Here is a 22,693-nt window from a genome sequence, read left to right as displayed (position 1 = left end):
TTGCAGTGAAGGTTAATGTAATTGTGACCCTTGCTGCTCACCTGTTTTTTGAGGAGTGGAATGTTTTGGGTTTTTTAAAAGTAATTCCTCAGGAGGTTGTGAAACAGCCACTCTAGGATGAGCTGTTCACTTTGGGTTTACATTCTCTATAATGGGTTTGGTGCAGAGATAGGAAAGACCTAACACTCAGGCCTTCATGAAACGTATGCAAAGTCCCTGAGATACCAAGTGTGAACAAAACCTAAGGAACAGGCTAGAAATGTATTTCTGTAGTACTTCAGTAACAAGGTTTGGTGGTGTGTATGCTTGTAAACACACAGATATCTTGAGGGACTTGTGTTTTCTTGCGAATTTTTGTGATAAATGCAAAGCAGTGGATGTTGGTTGTGTAGTACGTATGCCTCACAGTCAAATACCTCCCAAGTGAGCAGGTTTTAGGAAAGATTGAAGCTGATGTGGGAGAAAGGGACAAGAAAGGCTTGGGATAGCAAGCCACAAAGTGAGAGCCTAAAGCGGTAGGTGGACGGAGTTGCAACGGAGGAGTTATTACAAGAGAGAGCTTGGGTACTGTAGGAGGTGTTAAGGCTACTGCAGTGCTGCTCTTGGAAACCTGCTTGGTGAGTAGGGCATAGATGAAGACTTGCGTATGTTTCCAGAAATGTTCTTCAGCTGTCATCGTCAATGAGTTACAGTGCTGGCAGCAATGGGTATCTGCCATTTTGGAATCCAGAAGAGCTGATGGAGCAGACAGATGAGGAAAGGTTAGCTACTTTTTCATCTTGTCTCAAGCTCAAAGCAGATCCCAACAATTCCTCTCTGTGGCAGCTCCAGTGTGCTGGGAGCAGGGCCTTGAGGTTCGGCTCAGTCCCTTACTGCTCGCTGGTCAAGGAGAAAGTCCAGACCTCTCCCCTTTGCTCACCACCTTAGAGCAACTGGAGAGGGCCTGACTTAAGGGACCTTTAAAGGTCCCTTCCAACCGAAACCATTCCATGATTCTGTGATTAAGGGCTGAAAAAATGCCTTATTGTGAAAGAGTTAGATAAGAGACACAGCTAAAGTCTGTGAGGTACAAGTGGTCAGACTTAGGACATCTTGTGAACCCTTCCACTTGTAGGCTCTCAGAAGTCTAGCGTGCTGATTCTAGCAGTAGGGAAAAAGCTCCAGGTTCACCTTCTCTTCAGGATGGAGTTACACCAACACTCTCTCTGTTGGCAAAGCCAATCTAAGAAGCTATATTTGCTGCTGCCTGCTCTCAGACTGTAGCTCCCTACCTTATCCGGCTGCCGCGGCTGTTTGAAGAGGGACTTTAAAGGGGGTCACTGAAACAATTCCAGTTTAAAAGTTTTTCTCTTAACCTGGGTCATTCCAGTGACCTCATTTACAGAGCTCCCCTCTCACTGAAGAGTTGCGTTGGCAGAGCGGTGCAACGGCAGCACGAGAGGCGGAGGGCTGGGGATGGGTGGGGAGGCTGAGCGTTGCCGAGCCCATTGAAGCAAGTGTTCATGTAACCACACGCTGAGTGCAGCTTTCCTGGGGGAAGGGTGGGAGAGGCAGGAGAGGTGAGATCAGAGCAGTGCGTGAGAGCATAGGAAGGAAAGAGGGGATTAGAGTTCTATGGTGGGGGACCTACACCAAGCCTTTGGTCTTGTCCCCACCCAAGCTTCTCCATTTCTATCCTCCTTCACAAAGCTGTCCCTTGAGATGTTACCTTCACTTGCCTCCCATAAGCCCTGGAAATGAACTTGTTTGATTATCCCTGTGCCAAAAGGGCATCCTGATGCACCTTTCCTGGCACGATGTACCAACATGGTGCTGAAATGAGGCAAACTTGATCCTTCCGGGTGTGCATAAACCTTTCATCATCCCAAAGCAGCTTTGCTAACTCACTCCAACTAATCCCTCCATTGTGAGTAGAGTTGTGTTAATAACTAGCAGCAGCTGGAGGGCATGTGAACAAATGCTATAGTTCACGCCTGTAACACGGTGTAAGTGATGCCGTGCTTTTTTAGTTTTCTTCATGACTCCTTATTATGGCACCCTTGTGTTGAACTGCTTATAGTAACCTGCTTCTGCTCCAGGGCAGGAGGTAGGTAAAGCTGCAGTTGTGTTTGTGACGGTAGTTGCAACTCAGCTCTGAGCTTTTCTGGAAAAGATTGGAGATCCAGGGGACTTTCTCTAGAATCAGTGTCCTCTTCTTCAGAGCTGGCATGTCTTTCTCCCTAATGCAGATGTTGGTGGGCCTTGTCTTTGACACTTCAGAGTTCTCTTGCCTTCTGTTGGCTTTCCCAGGCCCATTTGTATCACTGACATTTTCACTGCTTGCTTTAGTGGCTCCTCCAGTGGCCTGCCCCTCATTCTGCAAATCGATCAGGGCTTGGTTTCTAGTTCCATGGCTCTTCTCCTGGCTGGACTTAGTGGATTTTTGGGTTAAATCTCTGCGGTGATGACCTGTAAATTTCCTGTGAAAAGACATAAATATAAAAACCTGACTGACCCTTTTGTATTGCCTCCAGGTGGTAATGAAGGCAAACTGAGAGTTTGAGCTTATAACTAACACAGTCTTTACTAATGCAGTATGTATACTAACAAGTGAGGAAGGAATTTGATAGAGCAGGAGAGATGTGTGTGTCCCTCTGGCACAGGTTGATAGCACCAGTTTAAGTAGCAGCAGCCAGATCAAACCAGAATATGCTAAGCCTCCCTAAGCACCAGTTACCCTAAAGATGTATTTTTTTAATTATTCTGTTATATCTTTCCTCAAAGGCTTTACTTCCAAAGTTGCGTAAAGGAAAGCTTTGTGGTTTTTCTCCCCTGACAAATCCCTAAAGTGCTTTGATAAGAGAGGAAGAGGAAGTAGCAATTGCTACAATGCATACATGTGTTTACAGTGCTATATTGTTCAAGAAGATCTGTGTGAATCACAGTTTTGGTGTAGATGAACTCAACCTCTGAGCATCTGTGTCAAGAGGCTGTACATCTGGCTGCAGCTCCCAGCTTAGGGCTTTAGGGAAAGTCTGTCTGGTGTGGAAAGTCCATTACGTCCTTCGTACCACCCTGGTAGCAAGCTGGAACCTGGGCTGTGTCTGATGTGTTCAGTCCTTGAGCTCTCCTGGAAAAGAAATACAGCTTTGACATACTGAGTAAACAAACAAAAAGGTGTTTGCACACTTCTTTGTGGAGAAACAATTGAGCTGTAACTGATGCTGCTTGCACAGTGTGTTTCTTCAGCCAGAAACTTGCCTGGAGCCAGCAGTGACTTTGCAGGTTTCCCATGCTCAGGCACCATCAGTCAGTGCTGGCTGTGAAGGAGCCCAGCTACACTGGTGCCAAGTGTCCAAACTTCTGGTCGGGATGTGAGGTCAGGTGCCTGACGTCCCTGACAAATGCTTGCCTTTCACAGTGCCATCGGGGTGGCCCTGCAGTCTTCTCACTGTCCCACAGTGTGATTGCCAAAGGTGGTGAGACCAAGCCAGCTCACCTTTCTGGCTGTCTTGATCAAAACAGTCCTGGCTGCCCGGACTTGATGTACACAGCTGATGTGCACAACCCAGGAAAAGTCCAAGATTCACCATATCTTCGTCACGTGCACCTGAAGAAAGCAATCTGCACCTGAGTACTGCTTTCTGAGTGTGCAACAGAAACTTCCAGCTTTACGATGAGAGTGGGCAGAGTACTTCTGAAAGAAATTTAAGAAAAAGCTGCTAGAAGATCAAAGATTAGACCTTAGTGTCAAAAAGATACTAATGAGAAATCTTATCTGCGGACTTAAGGAAAAAGGAGGATGCATTTAAATATGTCAAGGCCACCAGGGTATAAGAGTGGTTCAGACATGAAGCTGGGCAAAGGCGATTAACTTACCAGTTATGATGAGTAAAGACAGAACCATTCAGTTAAGTATTTGTTTCATTTATTTGGGTAAAGATAGAATGATGTTGTCCCATTTTACAGCAACAATGAAATACTTTCTGTATTTTTATTAGTAACTGTGAGGATGTTAAATGACAATTTTTTTTTTAAATCAGTAAGCACTGAAGAGTATTTAAAGAGTTAAATAAAGAGTTATTTTTGTTATTATTGTTTGCTTTTTAACCCTTCTTGGAATGTTGGATAGAACAGCAAATGTTGTGCCATTCCTGGAGAAGTATGGGAGATGACAAAGAGGTGGCTGTAAGTTGATTAGCTCGGTTTTGCAGGAAAAATCCTGGAAAATTAGATCTGGAACAGAGCTAGGATGGCAGCATAATTGATGTCAGTTATCTTGGATTTTGTGGAAATGAAATCTTGTCAGGTAGGTGAAGGTGGGGGTTTTTTAGATTAACTAGAAGCTTGATTGATAAAGGTAACCCTTTTAAGATAGGCATTAGTTATTTGTCTCAGTCCATTATAGTCTGATTCTACACAACACCATTGTAGACATATGCTTTTTAGGAATGGGATATGTCACACAGCTTTAAAAAGTTACTGTCAGGGTTGAGAATTAATTGTTTTGTGACACTTCTAGTGTAATCCTGCTGGCAGGTGTTCACAGTAGTTAAGACCGATCTGTAGGAAATGTAAAATTACACTAGGAAAATTTGCTAGAGCCAAATACTGGGGAAGTATGGAGTAGGAGGACTGGGTCAGTCTAGACCTTGCCATAGAGCCCTTTTCTGAGCAATCCTTTACTGGAGCCAAATCAGAAGTTGGGCATCTCAGAGGTGACAACAGATTGTGCTTACAAGATGAGGATTATATTCTGCAAACCAGTGACTATAAAAAGAGCATTAGAATGATGTACATAAAATCTCTGTGTAAAAGGGAGCCTGCTTTGAGCAGCATTAGCTCCGCATGCTGGTCTTCCAGAGTCAGTGCCTCAGAGACTTGGAAAGAAGTTGAAAACGGTTCAGAGAGGTGCTGCAAATGTGACTCAAGATCTAGGAGAGCTGCCATACCGTAAGAAATGTGATGAGCTCTCTCTGGTTTGTATGGTCAAGAGAAAGGTAAGATTGGGCTTTGATCAGTCTACAAGTACCGTGTGGGAACAGGGCCATGAAGAGAGGCTGCTGGAACAGCTTTGGCTGGTGGAACTGGTTCTTTTATCTCATGTGTAGCAGCTCATGCTCACCAGTCTGACCCATGACTGATTATCCACCTAGAAGCAGATGTTTACACACAGTGGCTTGTCAGTAAGTGGATCACATGCAGATGTGGAAGGGACTGCTGACAGTAGATGGTGCTTTAATTTAGCAGAAAAGGGAAGAATGCGATTAAGTGGTTTGAGGCTGAAACAAACACATCTGTATTCAAAATTGGTAAGAGCTAGCATCCATCCTAACAGTAAGGATAGAGGGGAGTGTCTATAGCTTGCAGCCTTCAGATTGCAGCATGGTATTCTTCTTCAAAACATAAAATTAAGAAAAGTCATGGCTCAGAGACAACTGGGTAGAGAAATTACAGTATTTCACCCAGCAGTCTGTTGTTTAGGAGGTCAAACTTTCTTATCGTAATCATCAAAAGAGCATATTTTCATCTGAAATTTCACTTGGCCAGAACTGAACTACATCTTTTTTCCCTCCTGCAGCACCTTTTCCTTAAAGGTTTTGGCAAAGCTGTTACCATCTTTGTCACTCGGTTGGGTGTACTTGGGGCTGACTCTTTCCCTTCCCTCCTTGACACCATATACTGCCTGAACCAGATCTTGCCTCTGCTTTCTCCTTGTCACCAGAACTGTATTTTTTTTCTGTGCTGTTGTCTGCAAAGTTCTTTCTTTATTGTGATTTGATTATCACAGACATCCACACTTCTTCAGCCCTTAGGGACATGAGCACTGGCCTAATATGTCCATCTTCTTGAGGAGGCTTTTTCTTTTGGAAGGGCTGGGATCTGCAGTGAAACTTCATCTGGGCTGGGGATGCTGTTCCTGAGTGTTTCTTGGTGCTGTTAATTCTGCACATATCTCCAGCTAATGGCTCTGTCAGCGAGATAACCCTCAGTGATTTAGCTGAGTCTTTTAAGTGTGCTCCAGCCCTGCTCTGCAAAGACAGACCCCAAGTAAGTAGAGCTTTCCTCACACTGGCTCTTTAGACTGATCACAGTGAGGACAGCCTAGAAGAGACCAGTCGACTGTGCCTGGGACTAGGAAGGCTGCCTAGCCCAGAGATCTGCTCCAAACAACTGATTGCCTTGGACCCTTTCCGAAAAAGGCTCTGCAGACACGTATTCCTTGAGTGAACTACCAGAGATAGAGGCACATTGCCAGAAGAGCCAGCTGCGTTTGGGATTAGATGGCTGGAAAGAAATCCTCTCTCCATCTTCAAAATGAAATCGTTTTTTAACATCTGCTGCAGAGTTCTCATGACTCGCGGCTCCACGAGAAACTGTTCTCTTCCTTCTCTTTCCTGTTTGTTAAATAAGGTTATTTTCCTTACCCTTCCTCACCCATTGTGTCTCCATATATGTTTCCTACTGGACGGGGTGGGGGTGGGGGGGGTCCCTTTTTCTATCCATTTAATGTTTTTCTGTCTCTTGAAGTCTCATGATAACTGCAGCAATTTTGCACTCAGCAAGGTGAGCACACCCCAGATAACCTGGCAAGATCCGCCTGCACTCAGAAAATTGCTTGGAGAGAGGACTTCCTCACTAAGCCTTTGGTTTATTGTTATGTCAGTGCTAAATGAATAATGAGAAGGTTTAAGTAAACAGATGGGTTTGATTCAAGCCCATCATACTAGAGGTGTGGGGGGAGAGGAGCTGCTTGTCCTGACAGCTCATCTCATTAGGCCACACATGGTGTGAGGTGTTGAAAGCAGTTTATCATGTGTAATGCCTGGGCATGATGGGGTGAGCTGGGGATCAAGTGTATCTCTGTCCTCCCCTTAATTCTTAATATTCCAAAAGGTTTCCTGTAGTTCTCAGGTAGGTGCAAACTAAACATGTGCAGCTCGGTGTGTTTGAAGTTATGTTACAAAAATCACCTCTTTCCTCTGTTTCTTCCACAGTCTCAGCTGCCGGCGATGTATTATTGTGGGAAATGGTGGAGTACTTGCAAATAAGTCGTTGGGGTTAAAAATTGATGACTATGATGTTGTTGTCAGGTGAGTCTTTGCCATCACAGTTTTCTTGTCATATATTCAGTTTTGGTATTGGTTCACATGCTATGCAGGCAAAGGCTAAACCTACTCTAGTGACAATATCTATTTGTATGGAAGTATTAACGAATATGGAGGAGAAAAAACAAAGATCATATAAGTGTTTGTTATAAATGGTGATCACATCAAAGGGTAAAGGCACTCCTCAAGCATTCCATTTTCCACTGCTGTTTGGGAATGTGCTCTCTCCTATGATCCCACTTGAACCTTCTCTTAATAGCTTATTTCTAAAAGCTGCTTCTTTTGTGATGCCCTTAGGTGGTGAAGCAGTAAAACGTATTGTTAGTTCTGCTCCCAGATACATCCCTTAGGTAGCTCAGGGAAGTATTATTGGTCATACATGTGTAGCATTCCCCGGGACCCACACTTCACAGTTAGGATGGGAAGAACTAAGGGCAGTGCAGCACAGGGTCTTAGGAAGCAGTAAGCCTCTATGAGTGAGGACCCAGCAATGATTAAACACCTGTAGGTCCACCCTAGAAACTGTAAATCCTTTGCCGCTGTTTCACTGCGGATGATGATGTTGAATAAGGGAGCAGAAGCAGAGTGGCATAGGAGTGGAAACGACCACAGTCAAAGTTAGGACTTCCTGCTTTCGCTGAGGACCTGGATCATCGCCATCTCAGAATGCTTGAAAAACGTGCTGATATGTGAAATCACAGGTCTAGTCATAACTCTTGGTAATAAATCTGTCAAGTCAGGGAGGTGTTCTGGGTGACTGGAGATTAACAAACATAATACCTGTACTAATGGAGACTGAGAGAGAGTGTGTGTGTAGGAGGGAGGGGGGATGTGCTCTAGGGAGCTACAGACCCATTAGTCTGACTCGAAAAAAATGCAGAGCTTTATAGCAGGTTCTGAATCGTGAGTAACCAAAATATTACGATGGTAAATAGGAAAAGTGGGGTAAACCGCAGTGTAAGTTTATAAAAACTGGTTTAACGTAGTCTAAGCTGGTATTTTTTTTTCCTTAGTAAGATAACTGATTTCATATTAAAGGGAATGTAACTGATATAATCCCTCTGAACTTTAGTCAACCATGAGACATGGTGGCAAATAGCAAATTCTTAGCTAAGGTGGAAGAAAGAAAAGGATTAGTAAAAGAATCCTTCTCTAAGGCATAGAGGAGGTATCATTTAGCATGGTCTCCTTTCTCTCCCATGCGCTAGTAATGGGCAGATGAGTAAAGAATAGAATATACCTAGAGTAATAAATACCCTCTAACTCTGGACAAAAAGACCAAGAAGATCCCTTTCAGTCCTTTGTTCCTGTGAACGGTTCCCTGCTTCCTGACAGTGTTCTGGACACAGGGATGACTGTTCAGAACAGGATGAAACTTTTACAGCCCTTCTCCTAGTTCATCCCACTATCGGTTGCTAGTGAAGAGCTCTTACTGCTCATCATAGTCTGGTGACTTGCAGTTATTTGAGCTGGATTAAAATTCAGTTATAGCCTCTTCTTGGGCTCGGACTGTTCAAAAAGTAGCAAGAGAACAGTTTCAATCCTTCTGGACTAAGCCACCCACTGATTTACATCAGAAAGTCCACTATTTAATTTCCAAATGAAAAGTTCAACCTTTTCTCCCCACATCAGTAAATCTTTGCAAGCTGAGAGGATAAGAGGGCAGCTAAGCACCTGTGCTGTTTGTGGGATGGATAAAGGAGAGAAAAGTCAACTGTAAAGGTTAAATGAAGCCAGGTGCTTGGATGTGGGACTGAGGACATGAGAGCAGACTTCTTAATGTATCCAACCGTTTCCTTTACTCCTGGGGAAGACCCTTGTGTATAGCATCCTTTTTCATGGGTTGCAAAACTCCTTTGAAGGATCAGATTTGGGACCTAGGAGGTGAATTTTAAGGGAAAAAGTGTGGTACACTTATGAACAAAGGAGTGATCCAGTAGTATGTGGAGTTTTTTGATGCATCGTGTGTTACCATGTGAGGATGGCTAATTGCAGCAAGAAATTTTGATCTTGTGGTGAAGAGTCAGATCAGCTTTGACAGTTCTAAAACAGCTTGGAGTGACTTAGTTACTGGGGGTTTTTTTAACTGGATATTATCAGATTTCAGTGCAGACGTTATTCCCAGCTGTCACACTGTTTACGTGGCAGGAGCTTCTTGCAGCAGTCAGTCATCAGTGCTCTGAAATCCCTACCTAGAATAGATTGCAGACAGGGGAAAAACAAGTATGTGTCAGAAATTCCTGGTTAGAATGAGACAGGGATTCACCTGATTATGATACTTTAGTGATATTTGGGAGGGTCTTCGTGGTGCCTAGGTTAGGAGTTAGTGTCTCTAAGCTCCCTGTGTTGTCAGTGGATACAGAGACAGAAAAACACTCCGAAACTTCTTATGGAGAAAACTGCCTGTCCATGGACAGTATGAGGAGGCCTGGTGTCCTGACTGAGGTTTTCTAAGATTTAGCTGTGTTTATAACTACCAGCGTGTCCTGCCTGAGAAGAGGTTCAAACTGTGTAGCACACACCTTTGCGAACACAGGTTGTGGCTGCCAGAACTTTTCCTGCTCCATTGCCTGCGCTGCCCCTGCGGCACTGCCTGTGGGGCTGACAGCGCTGGCTCGTTAGCAGGACTCCATCGCTATGACTCCATCAGCAGCTCACATTCTGGCCCTTTGCTGGAGACCTGAGTTCATTTTACTTGGGGAAATGGTTTGTTTTGTTTCCTGTCTAGATGCAAAGTAGGGGTCCCAAGTTTTGGGAGCTTTAACAAGGTAAGCAGCGAAAGAGCGAACCCAGCAGCTGGGGATGGGGAAAACCCTGCCAATGAGCTACGCATTGACATTTGAAATGACTGCAGGCGTTAACCTTCCCCTCAACTTCAAGACAGATGAAAATATGTATAACTAGCTTTCTTTACGTAGTGCTTCGTTGTATTTATCTCTGTTACCTTTAGGGCCATGTGTTTTTACATTATGTAGGCTCATCTACCCCAAAGAGACACAATGCCTTGAAGTTTAAGTAACATCCATAGCAAAGTGAGTGATGTGTGAACGCGCTGTCAGCAACAGAGGAAAAAGCAAGGGATCAGGCTGGCTGGGAGCACTGTTTGTACAGGCGGTCAGGTCTAGATACCTCAGAGTCAGGGTACAAAGCGAGGGTTTATAAACCCCCCAAAAAATGGCTTCATCTCCTGTATAAATTGTGGTGGTGCCGATTCTTAAGTTGTTTTCCCTTTAATGTTTTATTCCTGATGATAAAGTAATTATTTTCCCTAAAAATGCATAGGAATTTATTCTCCTTAATTCTGAATAGAATTTCAGATTGTATACAGGGATTTTCTTTTACTAAAAGGTTTCCCACCTAAAATGCTTACCCAGGCTGAAAAAGACAAATCCAGATCCTCATTAACATTCCTACATGGCAAAATTTGCAGTCCATAAGCACTTTCTAGTATATTGAACTACCCCAAGTCAAGAAGGCTGCAATAATTCAAGCAGGCAATGCTGTTCCATCAGGGTCTGCTGTTTGATGTCAGCAAGATGTGTATTCCAAGTTACTTGAAATTTCCTCGGCTTTGGGTTTCTAGCTTTGAATAGAAGTTCTGAATAACTTTAATGTCATGCAAGTCATCATTGCTGTTGACGCCAGAGCAGTTTGGTTTTTGAAGGGAAAAAGCTCTGTCCCTGTGAAGGGTGTTTTAACAAAAGCACAGCTAAACACATAGCATCCCCTTAGAAATCAGTGTGCCCAAAAGCAAAGCTGTGTGTCTGCTTGGGTGTTTTCGGAGTGGGATGCGCTTCCACAGCAGAAACTCCTGCGAGTCAGTGAGACCGCAGTGCTGCTGAGCCCTACCCCAGCTGCGCGGCCCAAGCTCTTCCTTTGCGCTGGCACTGCAGGGCAGCTCGCCTTCTGGATGGGCCAGTTTGGGGAATTAAACCAGCTAGAGATAGTTACTTTGGGTTTTTTTTTAAATTATTAGCTGGCTTAGTTCCCTAAACAATCTCACTGCGGGCAAGATGAGCAGTGTAAGCTCTGGACTGGGGTTGGAGCATGAGACCAGTTTCAGTTTGCTTAAACTGCCATGGAGCTGCATCCTCTGTTTCAGCACAGTCTTGCAGAATCCAAGTAAGATATCCCAGGAGCGATGGGATGTTAAAATATTCGTGCTTAGTTTGTAACTCTAAATTTGCAAGGACAATATCTTTCAGTTTCCTCTTCCAAAGCTTCCAACCCAATTTAAATCACAAGAGTGGATGTGCAGAAGTGGTTTGCATTGTATTCAATGAAATAATTTAAATAGCTTCTAACTAAACTGTTGTCACGTGGTATAAAGCTTCATAAATGTTTGTGATGAAGAACTGCAAGAGTTAACGTTTGCTGCTCTAACAGCTGTGTACAGGGAGCTCTTGCCCAGCAGTGATTGCAGTATCATCAACACGCATGAGTGTAAGTGGGAATCCATGACAGTGTCTTCTCTGGTTGCCCTGCAGGCTGAACTCGGCTCCAGTGAAGGGCTTTGAAAAAGATGTGGGTGGCAAGACAACTCTCCGGATCACATATCCTGAAGGTGCAATCCAGAAAATGGAGCAGTATGAGAAAGATTCCCTGTTTGTTCTGGCGGGATTCAAATGGCAGGATTTCAAGTGGCTGAAATACATTGTTTACAAGGAGAAAGTGGTAAGAATGCTGTCAGCTGGCATTGTGAAGGTCACCTAATTAGAAACAGTGGGCAGACATGGCATCACAGTCATATTTGCCACGTTTTAGTCTGAAGAGAGTTCCCCTATGTGTCCTGCTGCATTTAAGTGAAGGCTTTTTTGCCTCCATGGACTTCAGCTTTAATTAAATACGCTTTACAAAGACATCTCGCTGTAACCTGACCTTGCATCACAGATGAGGCTTTCTATTCAAGATTATGTTGGTGTGTGCTATGAACAATAAAGTTAATTTTTATTTATTTTAAAGAGTATATAAAAGGACCAACTTTTGCATGGAATTTATGGACTCTTAGGATTTAAGAGCAGAGGAGGGAAAAGAGCAATAGCAAGGGGAGGAAATGGGAGTTTGGGGTTGAGGATGTGATGGCACAGGAGGGGAGGAGGACGCAGCAGCAGCACAACTTGTTGAAAAGGCTACAACCCACAGACTTAATACAACCTTTTGAATAGAACAGGCCATTACATTTTGCTCTGTTATTGCTGCACTGAGATTCATTATTTGTGTTTGGCTAAAGTATCATCCAGAAGAACAGTATCAAGTCTAATTTAAAACCATTGAAATGGTGAATCCACTGCTTTCCCCATGTAAATATTTTGTCCCAGTCAGTTGCGTTAGTTGCCTTCTGAAGTACCGTGAACCTGTTCTTAGTCAGGGTTGTTCTCTGTAATTCACCCATGCTAAATGGAATCAGGTTGTGGTCACTGACTTCCCATTCAGTGGATGGCTCATCTTTATCTGTTGTCGTGAAGTCCGGAATGAATGGCCTCTATTTAGGTATAGTTCTTGTTTTACAAATCTTATATCTCTGTTTTCAAATGTTCTTTAATGATTTTTCAACAAATAACCAGACAAATGAATTAATGTTCAGAGGATGGGATGTTATATCATGTGTTTGGAGACAGAGAGGAGGTTGGCAGCTCACCATATACAGAACGAAACAGTCTGGGAACATGATTATATACAGTTGTTACATAGATGGCCTTAAGGCTCATACCTTGCTCTTGTCTCACACTGGCACCAACTTGCAATTATTTTCCTGGTACCAGACGGATGAAGTTACCTGTCAGCCTCTGGGCAAGCACAAGTGGGCTTTCATAACATGAATAATTGAGTCAAAAGTAATTTTCTTTGATTTACGTCATGCTCTTGTTCTTCATTCTGGGCAAGGGAAAGCCCTGGCAGTGTCAGTGCCCTGCACAACCTGAACGCAGCCGTGGGGACTCCTAGTGTTTAGCTTGAAGTTCAAAGGATGGATTGGTTTACTTCAAAACAAATTGAATTTCCACCTGATGCTTGCAGTCATGCGGTCATCACTAGGTTCTAATGTAGTATCCCCTGCTCTTGGAAAGATGCAGTGAGTAGTTTGTTAACACTTGCTAGCAGACTGGGGAGAGCGATTGCAGTAATCTTAACTGAGTGCTTCAGTGCCCAGCAGAACTTGGGCTTCTTGCATTGCATGTTACTTCAATGCTCTTGTGGTTGGCTCCTTATCCTTCATTTCTCTGGAATAAACACTCCATTTTTGTCAGTCCTTGTAGGTGATGTTTTCCAGATCTCTTAATTCCTGTTGCTCTTTTGAATGCCTGCAGTCGATTCATCTTTTTCTTAAAGAGCAGTGCCCAAAAATGTACAGAGTACAGCAAATAGAGAGGAGCAAACAGCTACTTCACTAGCCTCGCAGTTCTCATTCTTTATACATCCGCTGTTTTGACTGCCTTTTCCACAATGGCATGGGACTGAAGGTGAGTGTCCAGTTCCTTGACATTCCAGGTCTCAGGAAGAACTGAAGAGCAGCTACCTCCCCAGCTCCACACCCTGTGCTTGTGCCGTTGGCTCTTCCTGCCAAAGAGCAGCACTGTGCACCCTACAGATTCTTTCTGCCAGAACGCTCCTCTGATGTGCCAAGTTCCTGTGGCAGAGCTTTCCAGCATACCTACCATTCTTTCCAGATTCATGTCCTCTGCAATTTAATAAACATACTTTTTACTCCATCATCCAGGTTATAATGAAAACACTAAACAAAGTTGGTTCCTAGGCAGACCCCAAAGTAATAGCATCCTTCCATTTCTACAGTGAGCCCACTGAGAACTCCTCCTGGGTAGTTTTTTGGCCGCTTCTGAACTTGTATCACAGTAGTATCATTAATAACATTTTATGGCGTGTTTGTGAAAGTGATACGTCAAAAGCCTTGCTGAATTTCAGTTCATGTCTTGCTTCTCCCCTATGATACTTTTTTTCCTGTATAAAGAAATACATTGTTTTTAATACTGATTCACTCTTGACAAATCCACCTGGGTTGCTACTCAGTCTTTGTTATTTTTTTCAGGTGCTTACAAATAATTAATCTTGCTGTTCTGACAATCAAAATCATAAATCAACTCTCTTCCCTTTTTCTGCCTTCTTAAGGCTAGGCACTACTTTTGTCCATTTTCAGTCCTTTGACACCCTACCTGTTCTACACAAGTTCCCAAAGGGAATTGTTGCTGGTTTTTGAGGTTGCTGAGCCAGTTCTTTGAATGCAGTCCAGGTGACTGGAAAACATGTGTCTTGTCCTCTCTAGTCTGATCTCTCTCTGTTTGAGGCTGAGATCTTGCTGTCACTGGCTTTAGCTGCAAGCAGGTGCCTAGCACAGCTGCTTTTTCTAGTGGAAACCGATGCAAAAAGTGCTGTCTCTTAGCTAGAAGAAACGACCCGATGGAGAACTAACAGTGCTATGGGAAGAAGACGTAGGCGTCTGTTTGTTCTGGTAGTGAGTGTTAGTATTTTTATCAGCATGTGGTAAGTTCAAAATGACAAATGCCTGCCCAGTGCTCTCTGTGGAGAGTTTCTGTTTCTCTCTCAGCTGATTTTCCAGAGAAAAGGGAGCTTCTTCCTTTCCTGGATTCATCTAGAGGCACTTGCTTGACCTAGGAGCTCTGTATGCCACTGTTGCTTATTCCTTATCTGACATTAGGCCTGTCCCTCTGCAAGTTCATCCCCACTGCAAACCAGTGGTTACGGTCGGGAGTCTGACCTCAGGACAGAGATAAGGGAAATGGAAGCATCCTGCTAAAGAACATGACTGCTGTGGAAGTGGACACATTCTTCAAAAAAATGGGCTGAACTCTGCCCTCTGATGTTTCCTTTGCCCCTGAACGTTGATGGCAACTGCATGTGTCCATGGTACAGTCACAGGTGGGGTATGAGACTTTCTGAATTCCTTCAGACACCAGACCTGGAGCTGCTTGGACCTGCTTGACCAGAGATTCTGGGCCAGGTACTAGGATCCTTGCTTAGTCCTGTCTCAAGTGAAATCAAAGGGAGTTCGTCTGAGAAAGAGTAAATGAAAGGCAAATGGCTATTTATTGCTGGGGTCAGTGGTCAGATAAGCTTATTCTCCCTGCAGCTGAGAGGGATTTGCTCTGTGTTATGTTAGTCTTTTGGCAGCACTTGCATACTGAGGAAGGGCTAAGTGCTTTGTAGAGAGGAGGATTTTCAGGAGACGTTACAAGGAAAAAGAATCGGTGTGATGCAGAAGCAGCAGCGCAATGGTGAGGCAGAGGATTTGATGTGTTACATACAGTCTGGTGCAACAGCCTTCCGGAGATCTGCGTGATGCCTCGGTGCCCTGGGAGGCACTACATCCAGAAAGAGGAGCAGTGGAATATGGACCAAAGAAAAAGTAAAAGCTCAGCTGCTTTTTATTTTACACTAAAACAGAAATATCTGGAAGCAAATAAAAACTTGAGAGAAAAGATTAATCTAGAAGAAGGACAGGTTTGGCTAAATATTCAACATCAGCAGCAAAACAAAGGTAGTCTCCATCAGAGAGTTCTGGGTGAGCTGGCACTCAAAATTGCAAGTCTGGTAGCAAGTTGGGGCAGTACTGTATCACTGGGGAGTACAGACCTGTCTTTAAGAAGGGGAAAGGTGGGTGAATCTGAGCAACTAAAACCCTGGTAATTTGATTTTAGTCATTTGACAAGCATTAGAATAAACTGAAGGAGAAAATAATTGCACTTGTTGCAAGTAAATGGGGGAAAAGGAGTGTGGGATGGAGAAAGGTGACATGGTTAGCAGAGGGGAGCGTTGCGCCATGCTGACCTAGTACGTCAATGTACAAGTGGAAAGGAAGTGGGTTGGAGTCCCACAGCCTGCAGTCGCATGAACCCATGATTGCTGCAGAAGGGTCACAGATGTGAGTTGTTTGTGCGTCTGGTGACTGGTCTGGCAGTGCTGACTTGCAGTCACTGCTGCAAGGGCCTGCTGACAATTCCAGGCACCCCTCCTCTGATGAAACGGCTGCTGCTAGTGCATCCCCAGAGGTGGATTACTCAGGGACAGTCACTCAGAACAGTTAGAGTCTTGGTTTGGTCGTGTACTGCTCTTCTCTATTAAAATAATGGTCAAAAGCTGAAGGTTTCTCTATTGTGTGGAGAGTAGATGCTTCCTGAAACAAACAGGGGAATTTACAAGCGCCAGTTATGCAAACCAGCCATCACAGCCTGCCGCTGAGGCTGATTCCAGGGTGGTTTTTTGCCCGTCATTAGTGAATCAGAAGGAGCTCTCTTGCTTGCTAGGGCTCACTTCCCTGAACATCTGGCACACGGCGGTAAAGCAGCCAAGTGAGGGCAAAGGTTTCACTAGAAATTGGCAGCTCACAAGCTTCCTTCTCATGTAGTAATGAGCCTGCGGATGCTTCCAGCAGGAATCTCTGCAGCCTCTGCCAGGAGGAGTCACTTGTGCAGTAAGTGCCTGCGGCACCTCGAAGCTCTCTTTGATAGTGAAAGTTATAGGAGCGAGTGAGCACCTGCCTGCGAGCGAGGCCAAGTTCGGTTGTCTGTCCCTTGCAGGGGCATGCCTCTGACAACTTGCACACGGCAGTGATGCCATCTGAAAAGCAGTCATCCTCCAGCAGATGTTGAGACTCCAGCAGTGGGCACGACATGACCTCCCTCCTTTGTCACAGCATGTGACTGCTGCTTGTGGAGATCTTGTGGATGTGGCAGCAGTGGAGACTTGGGGGTTTTTTAACCTTTTATTTGGGAACTACATTTCTGCTTTAAGTCAACAGGTTACTTCTAGTCCTGCTAAAATATATGTTACGATACCTTCCTGCCTTGATCAGCCTGTGTTACTATGCTAGAGCCAAGGCCGGACTGCTGCCAGAGCCCTCACGGTCTGCTGAGCTTTTGTTTAGAGCTTCTCTTCTTACATTAGTTAATGGCCTTGTCATGCTATGTGTTTGCTAGGACAGACTGTGAACGCCACAGCCTCGTAGTACACTGCGGATTCCTCAGATTCTGAAACAGCCTTGCCTGTGGGCTGGTGTGCATCCCTGAAAAAAAACTGAGGAGCCACCATGCTCCTCCTATTGGCTTGAGGAACATAGTGAGGCTGTGAATCTGTTCTTGCTGTCCAACCTCAACTAAAGCTTCATCCACATGCGTGTGTTTCCAGCTTGTTTGGAACTTGAGCCCAGCACTTGAGCAGGCAGTTTCTCTGGATCTGGGCTAGGGAGGGAGAACCTGCTTTTTCCAATGCTGTCACTTGCCTTTGGTGACAAATGGAGTGGCCACTGCCGCGGCAATTTCACTCCAGAGTCTGCCTCTGGATTGGAAATATTTTCTTTCCCTTTCCTCCCCCCAGGGGCTTTCTGCTTTAAAATATTTTGTATAGAGTTGGTCATTTCAGTTTTTAAAGGACTGCGAGAAAGACTCTTAATCTGGTTTTGGTGGAGCTGTAAATCCACCGCTAGTTGTCTTAATGCATTATGAATGCAAAGCTTGGTTACAGATTTGTGGTGCCTGATCCTGTGCTACACAGAGCTCTAGCCCACCTGCTCAGAGATATGCCTGGTAGGCATTGCCTTGTGTCCTCCTGCTCTCCTTGGGCTCGGGTGGAAGGGGACAGAAGCTGGACTTGCTGCTCTATCATAATTGAGAAGAAGCTTTTGAATTGGGAAGTCAGCTTAAGGGTTGTCCCATTTCTTTCACAAATTTGAATTTTCACCTAAATAGCCATTTATAACTAATCCCTTCAGAAGTATGATATAGGAAGGCATGGTTGGTGACTAAGGCAGCCAACGTGCGTAAAGGACGTGATGAGGCTTGCACTGGGGAAGAGGCAAGAAAGCCTTTTCAGAGGCTAATTGTCCTGTGGTCCTAGCACGCGGTGCAAAAGGCCATTTCCGCTCACAGAGCGTGGGGGGATTTTAGGAGGAATTGATAGCAGAGAATACCTTATCACATCATCAGGATGGTTCAGTGCCTCAGTCAAGGCAACTGAACCGTTACTAAATGTTGAAGCAGAGAAAATGCCTTGTAATAAAGTGAAAACATGAGGCAGACGCTTCTGGCTCCTACCAAGTCTCTGACTGAGAAGAAGAGGTGGGAGAGTCTGCGTGATGCATCCTGTGGAGGATATTCTGTATTCCTTTGGCAGAGAGTAGCTGGGAATTAGCTTGTCTTTCTGGGACGATTCTTGGGACAACACTGACTTTTTTTTTGGGTTTTGATCTCTCCCTGTCTGTGCAGAAGGCTAGTCCTTACTGCCTGAGGGGTTGTGCTCCCCATGTCGGGACCTGCTCCCCCAGTGTAGTGCATTGGTGGAAATGGCCCAAGGGAACCAAGGAAGACTTGCATATGAAAAAATAAATCCTTCTGTGACTGGCCTAGGAGATCAGAGCCATTTCCAGAAGACCTAAGGGGAAGTATAAACACTGGTGCCCTATGAGAGAAGGTGAGCCAGTTTTTTCCAGAAGAGAGACTGGAAAATACATAGGTATGCTATATAAAATCTTGTCCCTGCTGACCAGAAGAGGGAGAAGACCTTAGTTCTGTATTGCATAGCTTTTAACAAGCTTTCAGGTAGCACTGTGGTGAGGACCATACAGGAACCTCAGTAGACAAATGACCCAGTTTGCAACATGGGCCTTGGGGGAGACTTCCTGGCCAGATTCCCAAAGGAAGGTTGCTGGTATGGAAAGTGCAGGCTGGAGCTTGCCCTTCATACATACCTGCATGCAAAAGCATAATAAGATTAGGCAGGTCACTACATAGCTGAGAGCTGTTCCCACCCAGGCATACTTAGTATGTCTGTAAGTACACTGTCAAGCATCAGCTGGTGGCAGGGGCTGCTCTGATGCTGTTGCAGTGTGCCTCCATAGCATTTAATATTATCAGATGGATGCATGCTGGACAATAAAGCTTGTCCACCTGGATTGGATAGTCATCAATATTCACAAGTCTGTAGCCACATACACCTAAGCTTCTGGGGCAGATGAAGAAAATAAAAAATAGTGATAAGTACACTATTTTCAGGATGAAAAAATTCCAGGTATCAAAAGTTTGCAAAGTATCTATATTTGTAGGAATAACATCATTGATTACTCCAGTTTTAGACAGTTTCTCTCTAAAATTCAAAATTGTTGGTGTTCCTGCCCTTCCAGTCATTCCCACACCATCTGTGGTTTTTGTCCTTTTTTTTGTCCCTTACTTTGCTTGCTATTACCTAACTGCAGTCTTCCTTGCACTATACTTTCTATTAAAGGATGAGAAGCATTTATTCATGCTAGGCTTCAGTAGTCCTTAAAGAACCTTTATCCCACATCTGCCAAGACAGCCTCATCTTCATTTCTGGCTCAGTAATCCTAGCTGTGACATGAAAATCAGAGAGCTCCAGTTGGATTTTTATTCATCTTTAGATCCTTTTCCTTCCTCATCATTCTTAAATAAAGAGACCCAAGCAGAATTTACCCCCTGAAAAGACTGAATCATTGCCCTAGTAGAACATCCTTTCTGGGATTGCCTCACCATCCTGCTTTATCCTGAGACAATTTCTTCCTAAAATTGTCATCTTCTAATCTCTTCTGATGTCTGCTGCTGTCCAACTTGACAGTTGCTCTCCTTTCCTAGATATTTGATCAGTCCTTCCTTCTTCATCCATGACAACCAAAGCCAAAAAAGATGGATAATTTAAAGAGTTGCAGTTTCTCCACATCTCTTCTTTTGAAAAGCCAACATGAGCGAGAGCCAACCGAAGAGCTAGTGCAGCTGTCTTGAAAAAGCATCGGGAGGGTGCTCATGTTGCACTCTCCCTCTTTGGCAGGCTCTGGCAATATTCAGACCAATATTATGCAAATCCTGGTAGGTGCATTTCAAGGTCATAGTGCATGTAAACTCAGGTTAGCTGCATTGATCAAAGATAGGCTTGGAATATCTGAGGCAATGTAAAGAAATTAATTCCAAATCTGATGCTGATCTTAATGAAACATACAATTCCATAAACAGCAGAGCTGACAAAATTGCCTGTGGATTTATGTCCCGCTCCCTCGTGCCTCCCTCTTGCACCACAATATTCTCAGATTTCCCCCACCTCATAAATATCCAGTATGCTCTATCCTCCCTTTTATCCCTCACTACTGCCTGCTGGTTGCATGCTGGCCAAGACATGTATGTTCACTGGCCCGTACGTACGTGATTGGGCACCTGGTAAACCAAATGAACAGATAAGCGCTGAGCTCGCACGGCATCATCTCCACCTGGCCTCACATGCAGGCATGTGGGTGTCTCTTCTGTCGAGACATACATGGCTTTACCACCAGTGCAGCCCATGCCTGCTGAGGATATTGCATTGCCCACATGTGCAGCAGATGTTCCTCCATACTGGAGTCGTGCTTTGTGCATCCAGCACATGGAAAAAGTCAGAGAACATCGTCAACAGTGAAACTGAGACGTTGCCCAGAGGGTATCAGCTATTCATGCAAGTGTTAGTAGAATAAAGATGTTCTGTGTTAACACTTCAGTAAAGAACTACAAGAATCATTTGAAGTCTGCAAAGCCTCCCTTAGTCTAGGAGATTTGCATTCAATTTATTTAGCTTATGCATGAGATTTTGGGGAGATTTACTAGTAGTCTCTATCAACCTAGAGGGAACATTTTTTCTCAGAAGACTTTTTAATTTAGTAGGAAGAAGTATATCTGAAGCTAGGCAAACGACCGAAAAAGGCAGCACGTTTATATCAGTATAATTATTTTTGCTACATCTGCCCTACAGGCTTGATGAATTTGCTCTTGAAGTCTTAAAAGCAAGACTGGATTTCTCGGTAAAGTTCCGCTCAAGCACTGTGAGAGTAAAGGACTGGAAGGAGAAGTTGCTGATGGAGGGAGCACTGCTCCCTGCTATGCGGGACGTCCAGGAGGATGTCGGCAGGATCTCTCTTGGCCTTTTGAGCACTGCTGATAAGAAATAGCAGAATGTGGTGGCTAGGAGCTGAAGCTAGATAAAATCAGCCTGGGTAGATGTAATTTCCTAGAAATCTGTGCTTATCATACTTGAATTACATACTTGCAGAGGTGAGCACTGACTGCTGACACCTTTTTCTGAAATACAGACTTAATCCAGTATCTGGGAAAATTCTGTTGCCTGGGAGTACCCAGGGCAGGGCTGCACTCTTGTGTTGCCTTCTCGACATCCTGTTCTGTGACTCTGGGAACCCCTGTCCTCACTCTCTGTGACCCGTTTGTTGACTATGAGGAGCAGGATAGCCAGCCAGTAATACCCTTGAGAGCTTTTCATGAAAGTAAGTTATTTGCGTCATCCAGTTGTCTGCAAGGGTCACAGCAAAATTTTCTCTTCCTGAGGCACAATTAGCCAGATCTGGTTTTGTATCCCGAGGGAGAGGGCTTTGTGGAGTCTCTGAGGTGAGCAACCTCCAGCATAACAGAATTCCCCAGAAGAGCCCCGTGGAAAGCATTGCAACACCACAGGATGCTGTGAGTTCACCCGTGTGCAGTGCGAAGACTCACAGAGGAGGGGAAAAACACTGATTTGATTTTGTAAATAAAATCACATGCTTTCTATCAGTGGCTAAAAAGAGACTACCCTTTCACAGCTCCAGGAATTTTGCTATCTGCATTTTTTTATTTAAACTGGAAAAAAAAAGTCTGAACAGTAAATATTTATCCAAGATGTGTGGTTGTTAATATGATCCAGTCTTCAGTCATTTTGAATGGTGTCATGATGACAGATGTTAATTCAGAAAGGAATAGATTGGACGATTTATGCCTGAAACACATGTGTTCCTTGGCGGCCTCCATGGATTGCTTGCATAGTTAGTGCTGTCTTGAGCAGTTTGTAACATTTTCTCTGCCTTGAAGCACCAAGGGCTCCAGGACAGGGGTTGACCTATATCTCCAGTTTGCTATAATAAACACTGAGGTAACTAAGCTCCCCGTGTGCTTTTATCTTCCTAAATTTATCTCTCCCCCTGTGCTCCAGCTGCATGTGGTGCTTCTGGTTCTTCCCAAGAAGAACGGTAGCTTCTTTCTGCAAGAGAGGAGGATGCTCCTGTGCGCGCGGGGTGCGAATCCCTGACCTCTCCTCCCCCTCTAGATTCAGCTTCTCTCCTACCTCAACACTTGCAGTTATTTAATGCGAACACTTGTCCTGACAACAGAAGGGAAAATAAACCAAGCCGTGTGAAGGTAGTAAGCAAGAGAGATTCTGGGAAGACCTCACATTTTTTTGTAGTATTTGTATTCTTACAGTTGCAAATTTACGGGGGGTGTCTAAAGGTGTTTCTTCTCTTAATTAAGACCAGGTTTGTAAAAGTGTTAGTATTTTATTTTTTATTTATCTTTTTAATCAGAGACATAAAATGGAAGGAAAATGGCCAAGCTGTTGGGTGCACAAGTCTTTTGGTAGGTCTACTTGGAAGTTTTTCTCAGCCGGGCCATCAGTTGTGTTCTGGTCATTTTCCAAGAATGAACTTTGCCCACAGCTGACAAGTCCAGAAAATACCGAGCCTGGCCCAGGCAATCAGGACTTTGACTATTTGGAAAAAACTCTTAAATGTAAATGTTCTGTTGGGATTACAGTTTATTTAAATTCTCATTTTTTCAGAATAT

General features: G+C 44.2%; 1 protein-coding gene across 5 annotated transcripts in view; it reads left to right on the top strand.

The window, feature by feature from the left end:
• Positions 1-22,693, top strand: part of ST3GAL3 (ST3 beta-galactoside alpha-2,3-sialyltransferase 3) — a 190,327-nt gene that overhangs the window by 129,441 nt on the left and 38,193 nt on the right. For all 5 annotated transcript variants that reach the window (XM_072868662.1, XM_072868661.1, XM_072868659.1 and 2 more), the window contains 2 exons: positions 6,978-7,073; positions 11,576-11,762. In XM_072868662.1, the coding sequence (XP_072724763.1) occupies positions 6,978-7,073; positions 11,576-11,762 (283 nt within the window). The remainder of the gene's footprint in view (positions 1-6,977; positions 7,074-11,575; positions 11,763-22,693) is intronic.

The sequence above is a fragment of the Ciconia boyciana genome, chromosome 7, assembly GCF_034638445.1.
Source record: "Ciconia boyciana chromosome 7, ASM3463844v1, whole genome shotgun sequence".
In the NCBI taxonomy this organism is placed as follows: domain Eukaryota; kingdom Metazoa; phylum Chordata; class Aves; order Ciconiiformes; family Ciconiidae; genus Ciconia; species Ciconia boyciana.
Note: the sequence above shows the minus strand (reverse complement) of the source record. Positions and strands in the feature narration are given on the sequence as shown.